The sequence below is a fragment of the Kryptolebias marmoratus genome, linkage group LG21 (genome assembly GCF_001649575.2).
Source record: "Kryptolebias marmoratus isolate JLee-2015 linkage group LG21, ASM164957v2, whole genome shotgun sequence".
Lineage (NCBI taxonomy): Eukaryota > Metazoa > Chordata > Actinopteri > Cyprinodontiformes > Rivulidae > Kryptolebias > Kryptolebias marmoratus.
The window spans coordinates 15650512-15677018 of NC_051450.1; the positions used below are offsets into that span (position 1 = coordinate 15650512).

General features: G+C 46.0%; 2 protein-coding genes across 3 annotated transcripts in view; both read right to left on the reverse strand.

Moving 5' to 3' along the window:
* Nucleotides 1–406: 406 nt before the first annotated feature.
* Nucleotides 407–6360, reverse strand: cry-dash (cryptochrome DASH). Its single transcript, NM_001329336.1, has 14 exons — nt 6298–6360; nt 4642–4814; nt 4214–4307; nt 4002–4132; nt 3771–3919; nt 2654–2742; nt 2480–2553; nt 2314–2403; nt 2149–2228; nt 2007–2066; nt 1766–1923; nt 1474–1593; nt 1215–1391; nt 407–514 (listed from the first exon to the last, which is right to left on the reverse strand). Exons 1-14 carry the CDS (start codon nt 6358–6360, stop codon nt 407–409), a joined length of 1566 nt encoding a protein of 521 aa, NP_001316265.1.
* Nucleotides 6361–7500: 1140 nt separating this feature from the next.
* map3k22 (mitogen-activated protein kinase kinase kinase 22) overlaps nt 7501–26507 on the reverse strand; it is a 29293-nt gene continuing 10286 nt past the window's right edge. For both annotated transcript variants that reach the window (XM_017406427.3, XM_037973262.1), the window contains exons 4-18: nt 25571–25680; nt 24154–24191; nt 20679–20778; nt 19483–19599; nt 19235–19349; nt 17467–17600; nt 16398–16471; nt 14798–14859; nt 13874–13945; nt 12229–12396; nt 11745–11893; nt 11508–11639; nt 10725–10854; nt 9636–9813; nt 7501–9217 (exon numbers count right to left, since the gene is read on the reverse strand). In XM_017406427.3, coding sequence (XP_017261916.1) covers nt 8989–9217; nt 9636–9813; nt 10725–10854; nt 11508–11639; nt 11745–11893; nt 12229–12396; nt 13874–13945; nt 14798–14859; nt 16398–16471; nt 17467–17600; nt 19235–19349; nt 19483–19599; nt 20679–20778; nt 24154–24191; nt 25571–25680 — 1808 coding nt within the window. In that variant the 3' untranslated portion in view covers nt 7501–8988. The remainder of the gene's footprint in view (nt 9218–9635; nt 9814–10724; nt 10855–11507; nt 11640–11744; nt 11894–12228; nt 12397–13873; nt 13946–14797; nt 14860–16397; nt 16472–17466; nt 17601–19234; nt 19350–19482; nt 19600–20678; nt 20779–24153; nt 24192–25570; nt 25681–26507) is intronic.

Below are 26507 nucleotides of genomic sequence, written 5' to 3' on the forward strand. Positions count from 1 at the left end.
AAACAGAAGTTTCTGTTCCTCTTTCAATGTTACAGAAACAAGGTTTGTCACATTTCTTCCCCTCTAAAAGTGGTAAAAAAACATAAATAAAGACATCAAGACTTAACTGTGTGAATAAAAATTAGGTTTATTGCATCAAATAAAGCCCTGTAACAGAAAAAAAGCCCTCCATTTTGAACGTTTAAGAAATAACCGTGGGAAATCACAGCAACTGTTTTGTTTTTGGTGTTTTTTTTTACCACCTTGGCGCGGGAAACGCAACAAAGAATCCACAAAAAAGGTGCTTCAAGTATCAGTTCAGCTTACAGAAAAATAAAGGGACTTTTTTTTTTTCAAACTTGCCCTAAACTTTATTAAGTATCTGCAACACAGATTTTCACAAAAAAATTTAAAGTTTCAAATAAAATCACAGGTTTTTACTCTTGGAGAAGTAGAAGTCGATGCCTCGGTCCCGGTGTTGTTTGGGGGTATGAGACGGGCCTTTCTTTCCTCTTGGTGAAGGTCCTGTGTTACTCTGAGGGGGAAAAAAAAACAAATAAATGCCTTTTTATGCACATTTTAAACCACAAGAAGCCCTCAGGCAGTAAAAACATGCTGCCATACAGCCAAAACAAGTCTGTGGAAAGATTATGAACGAGTAATAACTTACCAGCTGTAAACAGCTCTCTGAACGATCTCAGTCTGGACAAACAGATTAGTTCGGACTGGACTGACGAGCTAACGGCTAGTCTGCATGAGGCGCAAAGGTTTATGAATGAATGAACGTGCATGCCGCTATAAAACGTTTGAAACTGAAGTCGTTTTAGGATCGCAGCAATCCATTTTGCTTTCATTTAGACTGACCCCGTACGCGCCGGTCGGTACCAGTTTCATAACCTGTAAGCACAGAGTAACGAGTCATTTTATAATACGGTCCGGTCCCTGTAAGCACCAGGTTTGTACCCGGTACTTAGCACTGGGTTTGTACCGGGCTGTATTTTATACTGCTACCATCTTTGTTTCTCCAAACTAAAGTTGTTCAAAAAGCTATCCAGAACAGGTAAAATAAGGGCCAAATATTCCTGTAAATGTGGTAGAACGTACTTCTAATTGTAGTAGGGAATACAGATAAAATATAAATCTGGAAGTACACAACAGCCACCCTCCTTATAATCAGTGTTGCAGTAAATGTACTTCCGTTCCACCGAGTTTATTCCCTTTTCTCGAGCACCCACCGGTTTCTTGTTATAGTGTCGGCTCCACTCGGGCGCCATGACAACGGGGGCAGGGTAGGTCTCGCCGAGGGCCATGTGCGCGCGCGACAGGGCAGCGGAGCTCAGGGTCCAGGGCGTGTGCGCGTCGGCTCCCCCGACGGAGCTCAGCTCCGGAACCCACTGCCGCACGTAGTCGCCCTGAAAGAAAGATGGAAGAGGCGGTGAAAAATGCACGCGCTGGTGACACGGGACGGAAGCTACAGAAAGCGAGCCGGCGTACGTTGCCGTCGTAGTCCAGGGCTTGTTTGATCATGTTGAACTTCCGGTTCTCTCTGGGGTCGTTTCCTATTCCGGCGCTGTAAAGCCAGTTCCCATAGTTGCTGCAGACATCGTGATCAATCTGGGGTAAAGATAAAACAAAATAATGAGGTTCACACACTTTCAAAAACAGTATTTAGACAACTGAACTGCTGAAGAGTGCACTGCTTTAAGTGCACATTTTATTCCACTAACAGGTCATAAATAACTAGGACGATATGTAAATTATTTCAAATTTGCTCTACAACACATACCAACAGGTATTCGAACCACTCGGCTCCCAACCTCCAGTCCAGACCCAGATCCTTGGTGAGGAAGCTTGCAACATTTTGCCGCCCCCTGTTGGACATGAAGCCCGTCAGTGCCAGCTCTCTCATGTTGGCGTCCACAAAGGGCACCCCGGTGCGCCCCTCTGGAAAAAGCACAACATTTAAACGCATCCAAAGCGGATTTTTTTTTTTTTTAATTTGTTTTTTAAGTGTTGCGATCACAAACCTTTCCACGCGTCGAACAGCTTCATGTCCTTCTTCCACGGCACCGATTTGTCCTGAAGCCCTGCGTCCAGGTGGGATTTTTGCATTCGTTTACAGCAAATATTTAAAACAATTATATTTATTTAAAGCTTTCTCCACTTTACCTCTGGCGTAAAAAATTCTGTTTCCATACTTGACAGCCACGAACCTGAAGTAGTCCCTCCACAGAAGCTCAAAAACGACCCTGAGGAAGAGAAGATCATCAAAGAGTGACGTTACGCGTTTATCTTTTTTTTTTTTTAAACGTACACATGCAGCAATACACTGACCAGTAGGTGCTCTGGTTGGCTGTCCGCTCCGTTTCGTACCGTTTGATCTGATGGTAAATGTACCTCGGAGAAATGCACCCCAGAGCCAGCCTGCACAAGCGTTGGAAATACGTGACAGTGCATCCAGGGATCACAAGCAGTCGGACTGAAACGGAATAAAACTCACCAAGGGGAAAACTTTGTAGAGAAGTCCACCCCAATCAGGCCATTCCGGGTCTCCTTGTAAGTTGCAACTTTATCCTACAGAAACAAGCAGTGTCCACTCTGCTTAATTCAACAACAAAGCTGATTTTATGTGGCTCTTTGTGTGTGTGTGTGTATGTGTGTGTGATGCGCTCACAGTGTCCCAGAAGTAGTGCTGAAGTCGAGCCAGAGCGTGACTCTCTCCGCCGCTGCAGGGGAAAGCTGAGCGGGAATCGCTCGGGGCCTCTGCGGAAATCAGACGGTGAGAGTCGTAAAAGCTTAATTGTGAACATTAAGATTTCCGGCGAGCCCGCTCCCCCGTCGGCTTTTTTGTAAAGGATGCGCTCAGCACTTCGCCCGCTGAAGGCTGGAAGTGAAGCGGGTGTAGATTTATTAAACAGAGCCGGTGCTCGGGAAAAGGCATTTGTACCTCTTTAGTGCTAGAAGCACGCAGCAGTTTTAAAAAATAAATAAATAAACTGTTTTTTTTTTCGACCTGAGCATGTTAGGAACAAACTTCCACTCACCCTGGAAGGCTTTAGTTGAACATAAGGAACCTTGGTGTGATTTTCAATCTAAATGTGTCATTTTGCTCCCACTAAAAATGTACCTCCACCTGAGGAAGATTCCTAAAATTACAGACATCTGGTCCCAAAATGATGAAGAAAAAATGCTCCATGCATTCATCACGTCTACTGCAACTCTTTACTGTCTTGATTTCCAGAAAACCTTTTTGAACAAATGCTGCTGTCAGTCAATTCAGAATAGATTTTAACATTTTACTCCTAACATCCAAAGCTATCAACCACCAAACTCCAGCTTACATTAAAGATCTTATTAGTCCATATTTTCCTAACAGAGCAGTTCGCTCTCAGACTGCAGGTTTACTCGTGGTTCCTAGAGTTTCTATAACGGTTCTCAGGCTCCTCTCTATTGAACTAACTTCCAGGTTCTGTCCGGGAGGCTGTGTCTATTTTTAATAAATCCTATAGTCAAGGTTGGGTTTGCTGAGCTCTCCCTTAGTTCTGCTGCTATAGGCTTAGACTGTCTGAGCCTGCTTCTGCTTCTGCTTCTGCTTCTGCTGGAGGCTTCTTCCTGTTAAAAGGGAGTCGTTCCTTTCCCACTCTGCGACGGCTTCTTTAGATATTTAACAGTACACCATAGTGTTTGCACAGTGAACAGGCGCTGTACAGATAAACTGAAGCGCCAAATCCAAGCGCCGTTCGACCAAGAGAGGACAGAGGGTAAAGCTTTCAAACTTTCCGATTGCTCACCAGTTTGTTGCAGTTCCTCCGCAGTGGGAATGGCTCCCTCTTCCAGCCCCGGGGGAACGGGATGCAGCCTCTCTGGCGTTGGGAACGCAGGCCTCACGCTGCTCTGGAGCTCCACCGCCTTTCTGAACTGGGTGTACACGTCCGGCAGCCTAACGGCAACCAGAGAGAGACGCGGTGTCAAACGGCATTCAGGTCAGAAGTCAGACGCCTCCCCGGAAAACAGCAGCGAACCTGGACATGTGGCGGAACGGCACGTCGTCCCTGTGGTACAGAGTGGAGCCCCAGCAGGTGTGGACATTCACCTTCAGCTCGGCGCAGGCTTCCTTCACCTTCCTCTCCACGCTCAGCTCCTCGGAAGCAACCTGGAATGGCACCGCACGGCATCAGGAGACAACCCCTCTGAAAGTTTGGGTTAAACAGAAACAGAAACGCCCTCCGAGCACCTCTTCGTGGAACGCAACGCTGCTAACGGAGCCGAGCTGCCTGACGAGGTCGGCGACCACCTCCTCCGGCTTCCCCGTCCTCACCACCAGATTGCTGTCGCACAAACAAACACACGCACGAGTTCACGTCGTGCCAGGCAAGCTGCATCCTGGGCAGAGGGAGAGTTGGCCGGGGAAAAAAAAGCCACGGGAACAATGTGTGCAGCAGTCATGGTAATGTAAACACAGACCCCTGGAGGTCCAGGTGTGTCCTGATCCTGTTACAAGTCTATTAATCCAATCCTAGAAAGCCAAGGACAACTCTGTACAGAGTATAAAGCTTTCAATAATGTCATCTTTTGTAGTCTGGAGAGAGATTATGTGTTATGGAGGGAATCTACAGGGTAAATAAATGATTTTAGACAGAGGTCATAGGTCAGCGGAGTCACCTGCCCTTGCTGAGGAGCGTGTCTCGGAGATCTCGGACGCTCTCCAGCAGGAAGCGCAGGCGAAAAGGCCCCGTCTTCGGGAAGTTGAAGTGGTGCGTCCCGGCATAGTGCCTCGGGTCGAAGCAGTACAGCGGCACCACGTGCTCGGCGTTGCTTTGAGCCCAGTGGAAAAGCTGCACGCCAAGAGAGAGTCGGGCATTGTGACGTGAAGCTCCCGGAGAAAACACGGCGGCAAAAAACCTCAACACTGGACCTGTGCTGCGCCGCTCCCCCTCCTCCCCCTCCTCCCCCTCCTCCTCCTCCTCCTCCTCTTTGTGTTTTCTAAAACCTAGGATCTCCCTGCTCGGATCTGCTTGTTCTGTTTGAAAACTACTTTTTTTTTACTTTGAAAACAGGAAGCTGCAGCAGTTTTAAACGTTCCCATTGGGACGTCTCGATCCGATATCCAGAAGTTATCAAAGAAATTAGTACTGCTTTGATAAACAGCTGCACAGGATTCTCTTTATTCATCTTTATTTTAATTTATCTGTGACATAATTAGCCCCCTTTATATTTCGCAGCTCCTAAACGATGAAATGACGTCCCTTCACACATCAGACAGGCCTTTTCTGTTTTTAATCCCTTCCTAAAACATCGCTCTCCACTTTGGCTTTTGAGATTTGTGAGAATTCGATCGAATTATTGTTTGAATTTATTTGTACGTTATTATTATAGTGCCCTTCTTGTGTCTTTAATTTTAATTTTATTAGATTTGGCCCTCCAGTTTGTGGCAGATCGGGTCTCTAAAGCTCACTTTGCTTAAAAACTGAGCCTCTTTAGTGAAGTCTTCTTTGAAGACAAGAAAATGAAGATTTATTTCTCAGTATTCTTTAATTTCGGCAAGCAAAAACCTACAGAGAGCATCAAACGGGACCGAAACAATGCCGTAAATCCGACTTGAGATGATGTGCGTCTGAGTAACAGCGAGTTTGCTTTAATGTATGTCGGCTTTTTCTAGATTTTCATCTCGTTTCAAAGTTAAATCAAAGTAGCTGTATGACCAGATTAGGTTTCCAGCCGCTTTAAAGGCTTGTGATGAAATGTATTAATGAGAAAAAATTACTTTAGAAGCTGATGATAGAGTGATACGTCTATTTAGGTTTGATCTATTAATCTATAAGAATAATTTGACATCTAAAACCATCCAAAACCAAGATTTATTTATGTATTTATTCAACAAATATTGATCAGGATTGATTAAGACCAAGTTTTTTTTGACCCCCCTGGTTTAAACATAACAAAAAATATATAAAGTTATTAAATATTAGATAAAAAATCATCATGTAAGCCTCAAACTCGAAGTTTTAAAGGAATAACGGGCATTTGCTGTTTTTTCTGCATTAAAAGGAGCTTGCAGGAACAAAAAGTGTTTTATTTTGAAGGAGGGGGGGAGGCTTTTATTCTGTAGAATGTCAACCGGAAGTAAACAATTAACGACTTGTAATTTGACGCCGTTGTAAAACAAACAAGTTGTTTTTACGGCTAAAGTCGTCAACAACGTAAAGTCTAAACGTTACGCATTCAAAGGAGAATAAAAAATGTTACATAAAAATTAATTTCGAGTATTTAAGCGCGAAATAAAAATCCTTTTTAATAAAAAAAACATTCGTCTCTTACCTCGTTGTCGTGGAGCCGCAGGTCGTTTCGTAGCAAACATATCACTGTACGAGAGGCCGACATGGTTAAAAGTTAGCACAGGGGGGTGAATATTTCTTTCAGGAGCAACTAAAACCTCCTGTCCTGTCTGTGAGGGAGAAAAGATGCTCCTTGTTTCAGACGAAGCTCCGCGTCTCCGTCACGTTTTCAGACACGACGTTACCAAACATCCGGTTTCATAAACTGCTTTCCTAACAGCTGCAGACAGCTTCTTTCCCTAAACTTTAAAGTTTTAAATCATCTTTATGTGTTTTAAACGACACATTACCCTCAGTTATATACATTGTTTTAAACCAGAGGATAAATTAATTAATATATGCCTTTTAAAACAGCCTTTTTAGGGTTATTTTTAAATATAGCCTATAAGTAATGGTGTGTTTTTTTTAAGAAAATTCACTCAATAGTTAAATTAAAAGCTCCTGCTGTAGTTGTATCTTCACATATTTCTCTTAATGCATTTTGAGAAATCTAAAACTGCCCGAATCACCTTTTTAAACTTGATTTATTTTGCATTTTAAGTCCATTATCAGGCGCTTGTGAGCTGCTTGTTCCGGGGTTTGGAGCAGAATTGGATTTTAGACTAGAGCTACATGATATTTTCTTCTAAATTATGCAGTTTATTGTAGACATATGTAGGTTAATTTCAACTGTCTGCATCACAATATTCTACAATAATGACGCAATTAGCATTTTCCCAATATTGCTCAGCCCTGGTCACAGTATTCTTGTACTTTTAACTCTTGAAAACACGTTTGTTTTCTGTGCAAAGATGAAAAAATAAGTCCTTTCAGCATTAAAACCTGATAACATGCAGCTCTACAGCGAAAACCTAATTTTGTGTTTTGTTAAATGTTTTTTTCTGGGGGGAAAAAAAAATAAAAAATCTTCCCCGCTCGTGCTTCTGGCAGACGTCCGATAAAAGCGGCGCTCTCACTGGACGAATTCTTTTTGCGTCACAGAAAGTCGTTTAAGTCGTTTATTGGGACCGCTGCAGGAGAAGTTAACCAAACTATCCTTGGAACGGTGCACTTAAAACCAAAAAGGAGGAAACCTGCTGAAAACATAAAAACCTGCTCTGTAAAAAGCAGCAGTACCTTCTTTGAACGAGAAAGCTCCTCCACAAACACTTCAGCTTTGCACAACAACACGACCGGATCAGACGCATTAACAGTCTTAGACCTTTGATTTATTAAGTTAAATGTACAAAAAGCTCAACGACTTGACACATTTCATGTTTCAAGGCTTTGTCATTCAAACAAAACAGACTCTGTCCCGGTCGAAAGCCTCTCAGCTCTCAGGCAATCACGAGTGCTCTCACCCAAACCCACCACGGGTTCAGTCGACACAACACAGACCGTATTCGTCACTTCGGTCGGTTTATAATGGAAAAAAAAACAAGACATTTTGTAGAAAAGTGCAGAACAACGTGTATGTACAGGATAAGAGGAAACTTTGGCGAATCCTGGTTGGAACAGCTGCTCGTCTGCTTTTTCTGGGAAGCTCTGCTGCGTTTGGCAGTGAGTTCGCGTCTGCAAGTAGGAACAGGTAAGGCACCGGCGGGGGGAAAGGGCTCAGCGGGTTTGATCGTCTCTTTTAGGCGCCACCGGATGGCCGGTTAGCCGCCGCAGCGGAGCGAGCAGCAAACGGCCCGTCCGTGTGGCGTGGGAAGCTAAAAACGGAGGCTGAAGGGAAGGAGGGGTGTGTGTGTGTGTCCTGTTCTTACAACAAAACATAAATAAGACAATCCTTCGATCTGCTGTCGTGCATCTGATTCGGTTTGTGCAGGCGATAAAGTGCACAAAGCTGCTGTAATGCAGGAAAGGCCGTGGGTGACTAATACTGCCAGTTGGTTGGTTGGTTTGTTTGGGATTTTTCTTTGGCCGCTTCAAAATGGAACGAGTCTCCCCCTCCGAACGAAGGTTACCGACTCAAACAGCAGTGTTTGTATTGCTTAAGAGACATTGCACGCTGATGCAAACGTTTGGTTTTCCTATACATTTCTTTTTTAAAAAGTCATCAAATAGAAAAATATCTCCTCTTGATTATCTTGTAAATGTCTCGATGATAGAAAAAGTGCAACGGAAAGGATCTTTCTGGGTGGGGTTGGGGAAGCGGGGAAAGAACAACTTTTTAAAATAGTAGAAAAAGAGAACAGACATTCGTGCTTACAAACTCTTATTGTAAGGCGTGGACAAAAAAAAAAAAAAAAAATACATTTACGTCTTATTAAATGTGACAGTAGAAATCTCATCTGCTAGGATGGCTGTATAAAAAAATATGTTTCTGTTTTCTTCCAGCCTCTGTCAGAGCGGGTCTGCTCGTTCTGAGGACGCTGGGAGGTGGGAAGGCATCGTTTCGCTCCCGACCTTTGGCTCCTTTTTTCTCGTCGAAGGACAGCAGCTCGGGGGCTCGGGAGACCGCCGCGTGCCTCTTCCCCTGTCGGTCTCCTCCGGAGCGGAGCGGCGTTTTTCTGACCCGGCCTCTCAGGAACGGTTTGGGTCGGCGAGGAAGAGCTCTCCCGGCGAGGCGAACACTGGTGGAGCGGAGGCAGGGGGTTCAGGGGCGAGGCCAGGCGGAGTCACGGCAGAGGCCTGCCAGGCGGGGAAGGAGGAGAGAGGGGTGGGGGGGCGAGGGTTGGGAACTCCACGGGTTTCAGAAGCTGCCCTGGACGAACGGGTGGCTGAGCAGGACGTCCGCCGTGGGCCGCCACTTCTCCTCCACGAACACCTTCCGCAGGAAGTCTCTGCACGTGTCGGACACGCCCTCTGGCAGCATGGGCTTCGTGGGCTGGGTGGCGATCTTGAAAATGGCCGCCATGGCCTCATACTCGGCCCACGGAGGCTTCTGGGTCAGCATCTCCACGACAGTGCAGGCAACACTCCTGAGGAAGAACGCCACGGCAACAAATATTAGACAACAAACACACATTTAGTATTTCAGAACAAAGTAATTACCTTACAGGTGTGATCTGCAACTAAATATGCTAACTTTTATGTCAAATAACTCATATAATGCAGACCTTTTCTTTTAGGAATGCACCAAAACTGACTGATTTCCATATTAACTGCTCACCAGCTGATTTGACGCTTAAAAATTTAAACACCCCCCCAGACTGTGAACATGCACTAGCTAAGCTCTCAAAACTTATTAGCAAAGCAGCTAATCCTTGCCAGTCATAGCGCCTCTTCTTTGTGACTTTTGGTCACTTTATTGTTCAAAAACATTTAGCCTGAGGCTTTCCGTTATAGTGCCAGTTGACACTTAAACATGGCCCCCTCCGGACCCCCCAGCGTCCTCACCACACGTCGGCTTTGCGGCCGTATCCCTCTCCGTTGATGACTTCGGGGCTCATCCAGTAGGGGGTGCCGGTGACGGACTTGATCCCCGTGCCAGACATGCAGATGGTCTGGATGCGCTTGCTGGCCCCGAAGTCTCCGAGCTTCACGTTTCCCGAGGAGTCCCTGAGGATGTTAGCACCTGGTGGGAGCGAGCGAACAAAGCGAGCTCAGTGTTATTAAGGAGTCTCCGGAGTCTCCGTCAGCGCCGCCACTTCAGCCAACTTCAGAGGGAAGGTCAACTTTCAGGAACTCTGGGGTGGTGGAAAACCAACATATTCCTTGATCCTGTCATTACATAAATACCTCACACTCTGGAGTCTATAAATACTCAAGTTTAAGCTCCTCGTTTAGAGAAAACGTCTCAGAAACTCAAATATTGAATAAACCGTCTGGCCCACGTGAGATAAATCGACCGCCTCCTCCCGTAGCAGCTTTCCAACCCGTCGCCGTGTCCGTCCCATTTCCTTCACTTGTTTGATCAGTGACTAACGCGCGCCTCTGCCGCTCATCTTCCACACCCACAGAGGGATCAGACGGCTGTAACTTTTTACAGCCCCGCTGCGCCGGTGTTTACGTTCTGTTTGGCTCCTGGGAGCGTTAAATTCACAACATCGGGTCTTTTATGCTTAACTGTAGTAAAGAAAAAAAAAAACCACACACACACACGAGCTGACATTTATTTTGCTGCTAAAAGAGGCGCCCTTGTGTGTCGACGTGAGCTCAGGCCTTATATTAAATGCGCGGCGCGTCCGGGATGTGGAAAATTCCCACCCACGCCTGCTCTCTCCGAGCCCGCCTGCCTCCCACGTGACCCACTATCATTTTTCTCCCACCAGACTTTCTGTTTCCCTCCTCGGCGGCGGCGGCGGCGGCTTAACGGGCAGCAAAAACCCGAAGCCGAGTTGTTTTTCCGACTCTAATTCACCTCAAAGGACAAATCCAAACAGTCAGTTTTTCCAGTTTCCTTTGAAACCGAATGTCAACCCAAACATGAGGAATTAATTTTGGAATTTTTCCCAGCTTTGGCGAGTCTCGCCGCTCCGGTTGTACCTTTGATGTCCCTGTGCACGATCATGTTGCTGTGCAGGTAGGAGACTCCCTGCAGGATCTGCCGGGTGTATCTCCTCGTCACCTTCTCCGTCAGAGCCCCGTAGGCCTTCAGCTGGTCCTTTATCGAGCCCTGGAGAGGAGAGAGAGAGAGAAAATAAAATCATTACACACAAACACTGACATGTTCAAGTGGAGTTATTTCTGTGTTTGTGTTTGGGAAAAGCAGCCTTCGAGCCAAGTTTTAGGCGCAAAAACAAAACAAACCTATAAACACGCATGGAGAGAAGTCCGCCTGATGTGGAGTCCAAATGGCAGCCATGTGTTGCATTGTTACACACAGAAAAACAACATCTCCTTTGTCATTTTAGCTGTCAACAGAACACCTATAATAGCCGTTCGGCTCTGCTTCCCGTGTTATCAGGCAGCGCAGTAACACAGAACCTTGGCTTCTGTCACCTCCTCCTTCCCTATGCCAAACTCCGATGGAACAAAAATATTTCTAATTTCCAGACAATGCCTGACTAAGGAGCTCAACGGTGCCCAGAAAAAAAAAAAATCTTTTAAAACGGGCTGGCAGAGAGGCGACGGCCACTCGTTAAAGTGCTCATTTAAAGAGAAAATGGTCTCGTTAACTGCTGAGCACGTCTGGTGACATTTTTGCTGCACGTTGATTCGAGCTCAAAACGTGCGTCCGACTGGCTTCACAGCTAAAACGATGATCTGTGATCACAAGAAATTAAATTTGCCTAATTTAATAAGACACTGTGTGTTCAGTATACACACCCCGGGCATGAACTCGACAAAAATGGTGAGTTTTCTCTGGTCGAGGTCCCGCAGACAGCCGTAGTACTGAACGATCCTGTCGTGTCGCAGATTCTTCAGCAGCTGGATCTCACACTCCAGAGCATTCACCTCCTGCAGGCACGAAACACAACACGCCTGCTTAATAATGGGCAAAAACAACTTGGACGTGACGTTTTCGCCGGTTTTATTCCAAGCGGACGCGAGGACGGAGCTCACCTTGCTCGTGTCCTGACAGTCGGGGTCGAAGGGCACCTGCTTGGCGGCGAGCTCGCGGCCCGTGTCGGCGTCGTAGCAGAGGTAGACCTCCCCGAACGCCCCCCGCCCCAGGAGCTTTCCCTGCCGCCAGTTGACCGGCGCCCGCGGCGCTGCGGGAACACAACGGCAGTTCCAAGCAAATAAGCCAATCTGAGGTTCTCGGTTCTGAGAGTTGTATTACTTTCCTAGTTTTTAACATTTTTAAATGAATCTATTTTTATTGTTTTGGATCAAAAATCACAAAAGAGTGTTCAGATATGACCCCAGTCCTGCAGCTAACAGTCCAGGTTGAATTATTACTCAACTAATCAAGACAAAAACCTTCATCTTTTTTACAGAGAATGCAATAAATAAATAAATACAGTTGGTCTTTTCAATAAAAGGATAATCAGTGAGGGTTTGATATCTGACTGAGAGACACTAAAGTTTGAAGCGACCTTCTTACATTTGGCCGTGCCACGCGGGCAGCTCTTGTCGGCGGCGGCGCGGCCCAGCGAGCGCAGGTCGCAGAACGGCAGTGTGCCGTCGCCGTTGTAGCTGCGAGTGCGGCTGGAGGGAACCAGCTGGAACAGGTTCTCCTGAGGCATGAAGCTGCGCGGGAGGGTCCTGCGGCCTGGAAGCACACGGGTCGTTAGGGGAGCCCGCGTTGAACACACGTGCCACAGAACGCTGACTCGGTATTCACGCCGATGCTTTCCTGCTTCTTGTTCTTCCCTCAGTTTGTTGCAGTCCGACTACTCCTGAATACTTTCTGCTATTTTAGTCTGTATGAAAAGGTTCAGCTCATTCAGAGTGGCTGCTGTGACTTTTGTGACTTTTATGCTTTTCAAAATACTTTATTTACAAAAATACTTTCCAAAACATTCTTCTCCTTGAAATCTGCTTCAGCCAACTGGCTCTATATTTGTCTTCTTCTGCTTTTAGTTAGCCTTTAGCTACTTTTAGCTTCTGTTTTATTATATTTACCTACTTTTAGCTTTTAACTAGCATATTGCTACTTTTAGCTATTAGCTACACTAGCTTTTTGACATCTTTAGCTAGCTTGTTGATCCTTTAAGCTAGCATTATGCTACTTCTAGCTTTTAGTTAGCCTTTTGTTACTTTTAGTTAGCTTTAGCTACTTTTAGCTCCTGTTTTATTATGTTCATCTTTAATCTTTTTACTTTTAGCTTTTAACTAGCATATTACTACATTTGGCTATTAGCTACCCTTTGCTACTTTAGCTTTTAGCTAACTTTTTGACATCTTTAGCTAGCCTTTTTATCCTCTTAGCTAGCATTATGCTACTTCTAGCTTTCAGTCAGCATTTTTGTTAACTTTTTTACCCTTTCTTATATTAGCTTTTACCTAGCCTTTTGATAACTTTAGATAGCTTTTGCTACTTTTAGCTTTCAGCTGGTGTTATGTTATTTCTAGTATTTAGTTAGCATTTTGTCACTTTTTTTCTTTGAGCTAGCTCTTTGTTACTTTTGCGAGGCTTAGGCTATTATTTGCTTTTAGCTGCTGTTTTGCTACTTATATCATTTAATTAGCTTTTTTGTAGTTAATTAGTTTTTAGTTTTTGCTACTTTTACCTTTCTCACTAACCTTTGCTAAATTAGCTTTTACCTAGCCTTTCGATACCTTTAACTAGCCTTTTGCTTCTTTTAGCTTTCAGCTAGCATCCTGCTTCATTTAGCTGTAACATCTCAGTTTCAGCTTCTTCAGCAGTTGTTTGGCTGTCGCCTCTTTCACTTGTTTAGTTTTTTTTTTGGAAGTTGTGCAGAAAGCAGCCAGGGTTTAACTCGGGCCGCTCCGTCCCACTTCCCCTCAAACAGGAAGAAGGGCGCTGGGTTTTTTTATGCACGTTTGGGTCCGCGGCAGGGAAACGTAAATCACAGCCACCCTTTGAGTGAGCGATTACTAACAGCTGTCCTTATCTACACACGAGGAAAGAAAAAAAAAAGCGATTCAAAAAAATGTAAATAAAAAAGCAAGAAGGATCTTTTTAGGTTTCAAAACCTGCAGTGAGTTCCTTTAGACATAATAATCTGTTCAATCTGTGCAATAATGACGTCGCTGTTAAAATTCTAACAAAGCTGGTTTCTTACGGTCTCCATAATCCTTGCTGCGATTGGGCAACTGGAACTGGCGTGGGAAAGTCCCTCCTTTCCCGTGGCGACCTGAGAAAAGAGCGAAAGAAGACAAAAACTGTGTCAGCAAAGAAGCGATGGAATCCCGAACGCCTGAAACGGTACGTTAACGCGCGTCCCGGGTTTCAGATCGCAGCTCTGTGGACGTGCACAGATGCTGAACGCTGACAGCCGCTGACGCACGCCAGCGCCGGCCCGGGGGCCGCTCGCAATTGAAAGCAGCTGCTCTGTCAGAGGACGGGCCTCCCCTGCGCCGTGTTACTGTGGCCGCGTCCCCATGGAGACGGGAGTTATTTTTTGAGCTTGGCAACGCGAAACGGAGAGGAAAAATCTCCTCACGGGGGAATGATAAACACCGCGGCCCCTTCGGCAGGAAGGGGTCGCGCAAGCCCTCGCATTGGCGCGCGCGGACATGTGAGTCAACGCTGAGGTGGGGGGAGGGGGGGGACTTCTATCTTTTTTTTTTTTTTTTGGGGATTCGGAGTGAAGAGGAGGGAGTGAAACGAGCAGATTCAAAGGGGTTAGTGCGCCGTTATCCGTCATCCTAGGAACAGACGGGGAGCGCAGGGGGGGGGCTTCGAGAGGCGACAAGTTATCATAAAAGACCCCTGCTTCTTAAAAAAATAACTCAGGAACAGGAGATGAATGAAGTGTCCAGAGAGGAGGACGTATGAAAGAAAACACACTGAAAGAATCTCTTAGGTTTCACTCAAATCTGTCCAGATTCAGAGGATATTTCGCTAACAGACATGTGTGCAGACTAAAACAATTACCGCCCGCTTTTCACCTTATAGTGCTGGGCAAAAACAAATCTTTTTTTTTTTAATCTCAGCAATGAGGCCGTGTTTAAACTGCAACAGGGAGGCAGATCTGCTCTCTTACCTTTGTATTCGTAGTTGAGGTTCAGGTAATTGTTGTCCCGGTTGTTCTGTGAGAAAGGAGGACTGGGAAGACAAGAGACAAGAGACAACAGAGCGGAGACAAGTTCAAAAAGACGTTTGAGTCGGGCTGCTAGACGCCCAGCTTCAGAATCAAACTTAAACGTGCAGAAAACCTTGTAAAATAACAGCGGTTTTCAACTAAAAAGGGGTTTCTGACGCAACTCTGATAACATCTACGCAGGTGTGCGGTCACCATAGTAACCGCACACCTGCGTCTGTCGCTCCCTGGGTGCCGGGCTGAGGAGAAAAATAAGCCTCAAACAAACCGTCGCTCAGATCCTAAAAACACAACGCCCCCGATCCAGTCTGCAAGGGAATATTTTGAACTAAAATTAAATTAAAGCTCATGAAAGCGTGGGAGTAAACTCTGCGCACTTTAAGAGAAAACTGGAAGTCCTTTAGCTGTGGGAGAGGCACCGGGTGATAGATGACAAAAAAAATATAGATTTTCAATTTTTAGGCAACTTAGAGGTGAGATAAAATCAACTTAGAGTTGAACATTCTGCAGAAAAGTCTGCGATTGTGTAAAAATCATCAAAAATATCAAAATGCCAGCTCAGACATGTAAAGTCGGACTTTCTGTGACCTGTTTGGAGCTGTAGAAATCCACAGATGGCTTCATCTGTTTCACTGAAACCTCACTGAGCCAGATCAATTTATCATCAGTTTTTTGTGTTTTTGTTTTTAAGCCAAAAGTCGTAGCACCCCCCATCCCGTCAAGCCGCATGTTTCGGTGTGTGATTAGCATGTTTTACTTCAAAGTAGTGGATCGTTGCAGTAAGTGCTGATGGCCTTCATCCGTCACGTCTCTAAAAAAGGTGCTGGGAGCGAGGACGGAGCAGCTTGTTGAGCTCCTCCCTCCTTGGCGACGAGAAAAGCGAAAGCAGCGTTTAACGCTGTCAGCCGAAACGTTTGCTGCAGTTATTAGCCGTGCACCTCGTTCCTGAGGGGGGGGGTCTGCGTCCAGCTCCGGAGCCTCCAGAGAGTGACGTCTCTGCTGACCGCGGGGCCACGAGACCCTGGACGAGGGGCACACATGCCCGTTTGCAGGGGAAAAGTTCCATGCGCTCGTTTCCTGCCATTGTTCTGCGGCCCGGAGCGCTGATAAGCCTTGTGCAGGTAGAACAGTTTCCATCCCACTCTGACCCCGGTCTCGCTCCAGCTCGCTTGTTGATTTTTTTATCCCCCGCCCTCGCTCTCCTCTCGCTCTCCTCCCAGCCGTCACGCTTCTCGTTTCTCCTGCTTTTCCTCTCATCCAGCGCCACCTCTCCCACTCAGTCTCCGCCTTTCGCTCGCTCGCTCGCTCTCGTGATAGCGCAAGAATCCGCGCGTCCAGATAAGAGTCCCGTCGCCACGGCGACAGCACAACAACCCGATTCCTCCCTGGTTTTGTTTTGCCTTTCCGCACGGTCCGCCCAGACCGGGGTCGAACAAACAAAACAAAACTCCGTCCTCTGGTTGCTTCTGCGAGCGCGTCGGCGGCCGAATAAACAACCGGAACGAGTCTCGCGGGCCCGTGAACGGCCATCACCTCGACTCACCTGTCCAGCGCCTGATCTATGGATTGACAGCTGCTCGACAGGGAGTTGTCTGCGCTCCCGAAGGGATCCAGCATCTGACAGATAAAACACAGAGAGATGGAAGGTCAAGCAGCTTTTTAGGTGATGAACAGAGTAAAGAGTTAAGAGATCTGAGTGAAGCAGAGCTTTTCTTTTGTTGTTTACAAGAACTGATCTACATCCAGATTCATGGGGGACACAGGAGGACAGAAATCTTAAAAATCAAAAACCACATGTTTAAGTTTATTATTTAATCTTCCCCAGCGGACATTTGGACAAATCTGTGCATATGTGATCACGTTTTTGGAGATATAACTCCTCGTTTGCGATTTTAAGCATAAAAATCCTGAATCTGAACCTACTTGTTACAAACATATTCATCTGTAGCAGCTCGCCTTAGAAGTAAGACAAACTGCTGAAATTTGCTGAAAAAGCTGAAACTGAGCTGTAAAAGCTTTCAAAACAAATGTGAGCTAAAAACGAAGGCAGCAAAATACTAACCAAAAGCTAAAGGACGGAAATCACTAGATGGCTAAAGATTAGCTTAAAGGGTCAAAGGTTTAGTTTAAAGAATCAAAATTTGAGATTAAATAATTAAAGGTTTAGTTTAATGAATCAAGAGTTTAGTTTGAAGGATCAAAAGAATAACTAGAAGCTAAAAGTAGCAAAATGATCATTTTAGCCTAAAGTGTTGAAAGAAGAGAAAAACAAATCGAGTACCGGTATAATGAAGCAGATCTCAAAGGAAACGGCATCTTTAAAGAAGAGAGATCTCGATGCATTTCTATGGTGAAAGTATTTTTAAATAAAGTAAAATATTATAAAAGGACACTAAAACTTAGCCCCGATCTCCTGAATGAGCTGAAGGTTCTGATATATGAATGGCTCCACCGGCACAAAGTATGCAGAAGTAATGAAATTAGAAAAAAATAAAAAGAGGAAAACAGCCTTTTACCTGTAAAGGCCTCATGTGGATACTAGTTTTTATTTTAATTATTTTAAACTGAGACTCTCCTCCATCCCAACATTTGTCACGCGGCTGAGCTCTTACATTCTGGTCTGGGGCCTCCGGGATGAACTCCCCCTCGCTGTGGATGCTGGTGTAGGAGCCCTGCCGGGCGATCTGCTGCTGCTCCTCTGGGATGCTGCCCGGAGGGGGAGACGTCCGCCCCGTGTGGAGGGAACCTGAGCAAGGCGGAGGACAAAAGAAAAAACACAGAAGATCGAAACTAGAGCGGCGAAAGTGAGTCCGTGGAAGAGATAGAAACGGCGTCGCAGCAGAGCCAGAACTACGAGGACTGAACCTCAAACACCGAGCCAAACGCTCCTCTGGCTGAGCTGCAGGGAAAACAGCGGCGGATCGTGTCCCCATTCCAGATAAGGAAGGTTCAAAACAGACTGAAAGGTTGGATTTATGTTTCTGCCTCGCTCCTTCCTCTCCCCGTGCTGTTAAACGTCATAAACCATCCCATCTCCGCTCAGCCGTCCAGCGTCAGCTCTTATCTGCCACCACTCCTCCCGTTTCCCCTCCTCAGACTCGGGAGCAGCCGGGCGGAGGCACAGATAGAGATCAGGTCGTTTTATTCACTCGTGCTGCTGTTCTGAGGCTGCTCGTGTCTGAGTTTTGGAAACGTCGACCTTTCTGATCTAAAAGGGGAGAAGCTTCAGACGCGTGGGGCCGTCCTCTCCACGGAGCAAAAGATTCAAACTACAGTAAGTCGATGTCCAACTTTAACGTTCGGTGATTCAAACATTATCCTGGTTCTTTTTGTTATTCGGCTTGTTTCCCCCATTCTGTTCTTGACACGTAACTCCTTCTGTTCACTGCGTCAGAAATCAAAACATTCAGCTGATTTTTCTAACTTTTATACATAAAATATTTAATATTATTTACAAAACTGTACCCAATTGAAATACCTTAAGATCTCTAATTTCTTTTTCCTTAAAATGAACAAACTGGCTCTATTTTCATCTTCTTATGCTACTTTTAGCTTGTAGCTATGGTGTTGCTACATTTAGTTTTTAGCTAGTTTTGGTACTTTTAGCTTTAAGCTACTTTAACATTTTAGCTGGCATGTGCCCACATTTAGCTACCGTTTTGCTATTTTTACATTTTAGTTAGCGCTTTGCTACTTTTAGTTAGCTACTTTTTTTCCCATTTAGCTAACGTTTGCTATCTTTAGTTTATAGCCATTGTTTGGCTAGTTTTAGCTTTAGGCTACTTTTACATTCTAGCTACCATTTGCCCACTTTTATTAGTGTTAATTTGTGTTTTGCTACTTTAACCATTTAGCTACTTTCAGTTTATAGCCATTGTTTGGCTAGTTTTAGCTGTGAGCTAGCATTTTGCTATGTTCAGCTAGCGTTTTTCCTCTTCGCAGCTGCTCCGCTTCCTTTAGCTTTAACAGCTCAGTTTTTGCTTCTTCAGCAAATTTCTTCGAAGTCCTTCAGCTCTTTTCATAAATAAAACAATCAATTTTTCCAAATGTAGCTTTATTTTTAGCCTTTCTGACTCTTTATTTTTGCACAAAGGGAGAGTTCAAATCTTTTGAAGTGGAGTTCTGTGGAAAGGTTACGAGCAAATAATATCTTACCTGTTGGAGATAGCACTAGTTTGGAGTTTAATTCTGACCAGACAGACAAGTTTACGGCTAATCTGAGCTAATCTGTGGCTCCAAACTAAAGCTAAGAGCTTTTTACAACAGGTATTACTATTGAACTCCACATAAAAAGATCTGAACTATCCCTTTAAGATTTGTCCAAGCTGTAGCCCCACCTTGTTAGGTGACTCTACCTGTCCGTGCCTGATTTGTGCTCACCTGTCGAGTGTTTGCGCACTCTCTCTGAGCCTTTGAACAACGAGCCCTTCAGGTCTCCCAGCGACCGCGATGACCTCATCTCGCTCTGTTTGTCCCTGCTGTTCACCTGCAGGTACTGCGAAGAAAACGCACAGGAAGTCAGGACGGCGGGGGTTGTTTCCTCCCCGATTTTTGCCGTAATCTTCATTCAAATCTCAGAAAGCGATGACGTCGGCGGCTGTGCCGAGCGCTCATTGTGAGGGACTAACGTGGTTGTTTTTGGGAGTCTTCAGCAGTATCCTGAGCAGCCCGTTGGCTCCGGAGGTGCAGCTCAGACTCAACACGGCCTGATCCAGGTCCTCCTGGGTCTTCAGGGGCAGCAGCAGCTGACAGAAGAAGAAGAAGACAGAAAGCACACAACCTTTAATTCTCTACTGTTGGACAGGTTATCCCAAGTTATCCTGTTAATGCAGAGATGCTACTTTAATTCATCGGTTTTCAACATGGCCGTTGTTTAGATGTTCAGGTGGAATATTTTGGCGCTCTGAGGCGTTCAGACCGCCCGCCTTGATGCCATCCGTTATCTACAGCTTGTTCCTGGGTCGGGTCGCGGGGGCAGCAGGTCCAGCAGGGAAGCCCAGACCTCTCTTTTCCACAGCCACCTCTTCCAGCTCTTCCAGGAGGATACCAAGGCGTTCCCAGAGACACAGTCTCCCCAGTGTGTCCTGGGTCTTCCACCGGGTTTCCTCCCAGCTGGACATGCCCGGAACACATCCCTAGGGAGGTCCAGGTTGCGCTGCTGTTATCCACGTGGGCTTTGAAGTCCCCCAGGAGAATTATAAGAGTCCCCAGCGCCCCGGCTAAGGACTCCGAGCAGGCTGGCTACTCTGACCTGCAGGAACAAGCAACAGTCAGAGCCCGTCCCCCTACCTGAAGGAGAAGGAAGCTACCTTCTCATATACCAGGGGAAAAGTCCGAAGCACGGGCGCCAAGCCGGGGGGGACTATAAGTAGCCCCGCACCAGCCCGGCGCCTCTCACCATGAGGAACTCCGGAGTGGAATAACGTCCAGCCCGTCTTATGGACATTGGTCCCAGAAGCCAAACTGTGCGTAGAGGTGAGCTCATATATCTAGTCGGTACCTCTCGGCCTCACGCACAGGTTCAGGCTCCTTCCTCACCAGAGAGGTGACGTTCCACGCCCCAAGAGCCGGTTTAGGTAAGCTAGGGTCAGAGCGTCATGGCCGCCGCCTTCAGCACGCCTTGATGAAGACCTCCAGCTGACTCTGTCCTAAAGGGCTATCGAGTATCGTTTTTTTTTTTTTTTTTTTAACCACAGGGCCAAAAGAACTGACAGTGAGGATATGTGGGATGCTGAGAGAAAATAAACCTATCTGCAGGATGGGAATTCTGGAACAAAAAAGCCTGACATGACGTTGGTTTTAGGTGAAACCTCTGCTCTTTTACCTCTTTCTCCATGAAGAACATGTCCATCTGCTGGCCGAAGGCCTCGGTGACCTTCTGCAGCAGCTCCTTGATCTTCAGCGGCCTCTGAAACGGGATGATCCTAGAAACGGGGAGGGAAGACGGAAGACGGGGTCAGAGGGGTTCGGTGTTGCGTCTGGCTGCAGAGACTTTTTTTTTCTTTCCCGGACAGCTTTTAAAAACATTTTCACTTTGGATCAAGCGGCGTTTCTATGGCGACGAGAGGGACAGGTCAACCGGGTCGAGGGGAGGAGTGAGCAAAGACCGGGAAGATGCAAACGGAAGATTAATGGAAGCTGAAAGCAGCCGTGCTTATCTACTGTGGGGCCGAGCGCGCGTTCTGTCCGTCCGTGCGAGTCCGGGTGTGTGTTTACGCCTGAGCGTGCTTTCCCAATCAGGCCGGGCCTCTCTCTCCACGCCGAGCCAGCACAAAGGCAGATGGGAAACTTCCTGAGAGGAAAGAAGTGGAGGGAGTGGGGGGTGGGGGTGGGGGGTCTGGAGCGGCAGCATAAAGCGGCAGGAAGTGTGTCTTTCCCTTCCTCTTTTAAAAGAGCGACAGAGTGAAAGACACCAAAGACGGGGAAAGGGGAAAATGGAGGAGACCGACTCAAGAAAAGACCGAGGCAGAGGAAACTCTTCAGCATCTCGAACAGGTTCTGCTTCTGAAGTCTCTGCCCCCCCGTATTGTCCCGATGAAAGGGGCCGTTTTCCGTGCCATCGTTTCCTCAAAGGCCGAAGCTTCGCCTGTTTTAACGGCCGCACATTTAAGGAGAGGATTCCAGCAGATCGGAGGCGAGCGCCGGCAGACTGTCAGCGATGGTGTGTGTGTGATAAAAAAGCTGAAGCGTGGGGGGGGGGATGCGGCTTTAAAAGAAATATGGCTTTCCTTCCTCTGCAGGCAAGCAGGTAAAAAAACAAAACAAAAATGAACTAGCAGGTTTCACACAGCGTCCTGGCTTTCTCCTTTCACCGCCCCGATTTATTTTATGAACAAAAATCACAATGATACACACACAAAAGACCAAAAAATTTAAAAAAAATAAAAAAAGGTCTGGCTCCGTTCCTCGGCTCTCTCTGGCAGGAGACCCCGAGCCAGAGCCAGGGAAAGAGAGAGACACTCCACGGCTCCGATTTCCTGCCCCGAACCTCCGCCGCTTGCCAACGAAAAGAGAAACCTTCCCGTTCGATTATCCCGACTCAGGGACTCCTAGTGCCTCGAGAGCTGTGGACACAGCTGAGGTCTAACGTGGTATTTACACAGGTTGTGTCAGATTAACGTATCGGAGAGCCTTTCGGGGGTTTCGCCGGGAAGGATAAAAGAACCTTTTGATCATTTCTTTCTAACAAAATACGCCGAAAAGAGCCGGCCTTTAAGGTCTGCAGCAGCTGGGTGAAAGCTCTTTGCTGCTCCGTAACTCGAAGGCTGGGATTCTAACAGAGAAATGTAGTTTGGTCGCTTTGCATTCAGCTTTATGAGGTTTTTTCAGTTTCGTTCAGTTAGCCCTTGGAGGCAGAAGCAGGAGAAACACCTGAAAGCGTGATTCGATTTGACCCTAGGGGAAAAAAATGGATTGATAAAAATCCAGAAATCCTAAAGAAATGTGTGTCCGGCGTCCATGTCCTGCGTTTCTTTTGCATCTAAAAGGTAAAGTCAGCTGTTTGGTATGAGCCATACACCGTAAACCGCAGAAACAAACAGAAAAACAGGAACCAAAAGCTTTCTGTTATGTTTTCCACAACCAAAAAAAGTCATTTTTATGGCTGCACAGTACATTAAAGAGTAAAAGTGACACATATCAGGCCAGTACTCGTGTATATATATATATATATATATATATATATATACACGTCTTCTCCCAGATCCTACGCTTGTCTGGTTTGTTCAGAAATGATGACAGCCAGCCTAACGTAGATCAGTCAGCCAAGGGCTTTGTTTACATTCAGCGCGTACCTGCGGTTCAGAACTGCACATCAGCATATCTGGAAAACTACTGTCTGATACAGCCCAGGGTAACCTTTTTATGTTTTATTTCAGAGTTTGCAATCAGAACCCTATAACTCATATTATCTTTCGTATTTCTTCCCAGTTTTCCACAAGAGCTCCTCCTGCTGTCTTTTCCAACTCGGTCGAGGGAAGAGCTTGGGAACGTCCTTTAGGGTGCGTGTTTATTTGTTCATTTTTCGCAGAAACGCTCTGGTGCGCATTGACAGTCAAAACGACTCACATTCTCTGTTGTTTAATAAAGAAGTGTTGATTATGGCGCGCTTAAATAAATATTGAACTTTCTCGGTGTTCCAAAAAAAAAAAAAAAAGTTAAGGACTCGAAATGGGAGTGAAAGCAGTGAGCCGAGTGGAGAGCCGTGTGACGGCAGGAGGAGGCTGAGACACAGACGCGGAAGCCTCGTCTCCTCCTCTGCGGAAGCCAATTAGGGCTGTGGAAAAAGACGAGAGGCTAGCTGGGAATCTGTATTCTGTCCGAGGAGCATGCCACTTCCCTCCTCTGCCTCCTAATCATCCGACCGGACGCCGGCTCCTTTGGTCTAATGTTCAGGTGAACGTTATTCACTGCTTCCAGCGAACCCGAGGCAAAAATCCGGTGCATTAACCGATTGGATTAAGAGCGCCACGGCGCGGTGCGGGGAACACGAGCAGAAACAGAAAACAAAACATCAAAGAGGGTGAAACCAGCAGGACCAGCTGACTTATTCATACAGGCAAAGAAAAACAGGATAAAAAGAACATTTTTTCACGGCGCTGTCTTTCCGAATGCATTAACAGGAAATCTACGTCTGAAAAAATATAACTAATCTGACACACAAGTCGTTTATTTGTGTGGTTTACTCAGTTAGTGTGTGATCAGCATGAGCATAGGTCACTGTGAGTCACTTTTATGTTTGATTTTGCAAAATAAAACACACTAATGACGAGAAAGTGATCAAAACAATTTTAGATTTTTCCCGATTTGTGCCTTTAAAAAAAAAAAACGAATGAAGATAATTGATAGAAACCTAAATTTAGTCCATTTATGAGTGTCCTGCAGGAGCTAAAGGCCAAAATCAGATAAGCTGCTTTAACCCTGAACGGGTTTTAACAAACCTAGCACCAAAAAGAGCTCATTTTTATACAGGGAATGTGATAAAAAAAGCAGATGTGTGTTTAAAAGTTTGATCACTCCTTCGCCTCAGACCTCCCTGCAGTCTTTCGACTCTTAAAAAATAAAAAAATAAAAAATAAATAAAAAAACACAAGGGCTTGGCTAAATGTCAAAGCAGGATTTTTCCCCTTCTGTTTCTGCCACTCTGGCATGTAAGTGTGATTTCCTCCCTTAGACACAAAATCCCCGGCGTGGCAAAGCCTAACAAAACAGATCCGAGCGACAGGCTTCGGGCCTTCCACGGCGGAGCAGAAAGAAGAAGAAAAAATAAATAAAAAAAATGGGGGAAGTTTCAGACGTACCGTTTCTCTCTCTCATGCTCCAGCTTGACTCTTAAATCCTGTTGGGAGAAAGAAGAACAACAGAGCAGCGTTACGTCGGTGGAAAGTCAGTGATTCACGGCCGCCGGAGAAACTGGAGATTTTTTTTATTCGCAGTTTGTTTTGTTGTTTTTGTTTTTTTTATGTGCGATGAAACGCGCGGAGGACGCGACACGCCGCTCGGGCTCTCTCTTCAAAGGAGGGGGGGGCGGTGGGTGGGCAGGAATCTGCAGGAGCCTGGAAGTCTGCGTGAGGTCATTTCGATAAACTGACGCGGTCATCATATCAGCGGAGGAGATTGGGTGAAAATTAGGGGGGAGGGGGGGCTCGCAGAGGAAAAGCGGCTCCCTGTGGAGCGGAAACTTTCTCTGTTCCTCGTAGGGTTTGTTTACGTCTCATCGCAAACGCCGCCCCCGCTTTAAGAGGCTCGGCCAATTATCATTCCACGGACGGAGGGGGGTGGAAAGCGGGCTTCTGAGGGCGTTAGGAGGCGACCGGAAGAAGTCGAGTTTTTGGAAAACGCTGAGGTTTTTTTTTTTTCTCTCGCATCAGAGTCGGAATGAGCCGCTTTCCGCCTCGTCCCGAGCGCGACCTTCGCCCGCGAACTGTCGGGCCGGCAAAGAGCGGCTGAGGTGCTGAGTGTAAAACCGTTACAGTTAAGGTTAAAGGGACCAGAAAATAAATTTTAAAGGATGTACGACCGCTTTCTGAGGAGATGTTATTATCAAACATCTGTAAGAGTTTAGAGTTTGTCTAAATCTGTCATCAGACTGAATTCAGGCTCTAAATATGTACGTTTAATTATTATGTTTAACACATTTAATGTGTCCAAACCAGGTCACGATTATCCAATTATAACTAAAAAAAAAAGCACTTTTCCCGCATTTACCGGAGTAATCGATGGGAATTTGTTTGCCTAGTTAATGGGTAAGAACTTCATATAACTTTATAATGTCTCACCTGTTACGGCCGCTCTTTAAACAACATCAGTTTGGAGAGACAGCTTCATTCTGACTGGACTGACGAGCTCACGGCTAGTCTTCAAGCCCTAAAACAAGTTTTTCACAGCGGCTCACACAAGGCTTTTAGCAACAAATGCTGTGGTTATTTGCAAGCAGCTGCAGCGGTAGCAGCCAGCTGTAGCGCTTCCGTCACACACCGGGATCTGAGTTACTTTAAGACGACAGAAATCCCCTCAGACTAGCCGTCGGCTCATCGATCTGGTCAGAATTGAATCGTTTCTCCAACCTGAGCCTGCTCTAACAGTCATCTGCAACAGGTAAGACGTTAATTATTTATATCTCTCCACAGCAGCTCGCTTCAAACAATCTGAGCTCGCCCCTTGAAGCAGCCAAGTCCCGGTAAACGGCGCCGAACGACGGTGGTTAACCCCGTTCACCTGTTTGTAGGGTAGCGTTCTGCTCTTGGGCTTGTGGAGGCTGTGCTGACCCGAGTAGCGGCCCAAAGCGGCCAAGTCGTTCATGATGGAGTTCAGCGCCTCCTCGTCGTCTGAAGAAGGGGAAAAAAAAACAAAAACGGCTACATCAGAGGGTTAACAAAAGGACCAGGAAGACATTTTTAACAGTTTCTGAGCTTTTAACTCATTATTTTGGGTAAATCAGCCACAATATGCCAGAATTTTGAGCGTTGGGTTTGATTTAGATCGGCTTGGAACTCATCTTTAATACTGTTTTTTTACCAAACAATGCTGTTTCCCTTTATGGTGCACAAGCTATGAAGAGGCACGGGTGTTTAATCATAACTTTGGGTACTTAAGGACTAGAATCCAGACAAAGACTGAGCCCTTTGCTTCCATTTTCTATTGTCTGATTCAGAATCAAACACGCCGCCACCAAAACGGAAAAAAAAAAACATTAATAATTTCATATTTTCAAAGTCTGTAGCTACAAGAGAGTAAAATACCTCATTTAGATCTCCGTTCCTGACATCTCCCTCCTCTGACACACACACACACACACACACACACAGTCGAGCGTAAACGAGGCAATCATGCAGATGAGCGTGCCGTGCATTAACATATCAAGAGGCTTTAATGGCGCCAATTATCTGAGTGCGGTGCTTACGATAAAAGGAAGAGGTTGTTGACCTCGGCTCCTCCCGCTGGAATGAATGAGCGACGAGTGCATTCATTACAAAACACACACACACACACTCACTTTCTCACAGCGAAACTGTGCTAGGTGTGTGAAACGCAAACAGCACCTGCAGGAAAGACCGCATTCTTTCGAATAAAAAAAAAAAGAAAAAAGAAACAAACTCTCTGGACTTCTGCGCGAAGGAGCAGCGGCGAGGCCAGCTGTTCCCCGTGCAGAGTT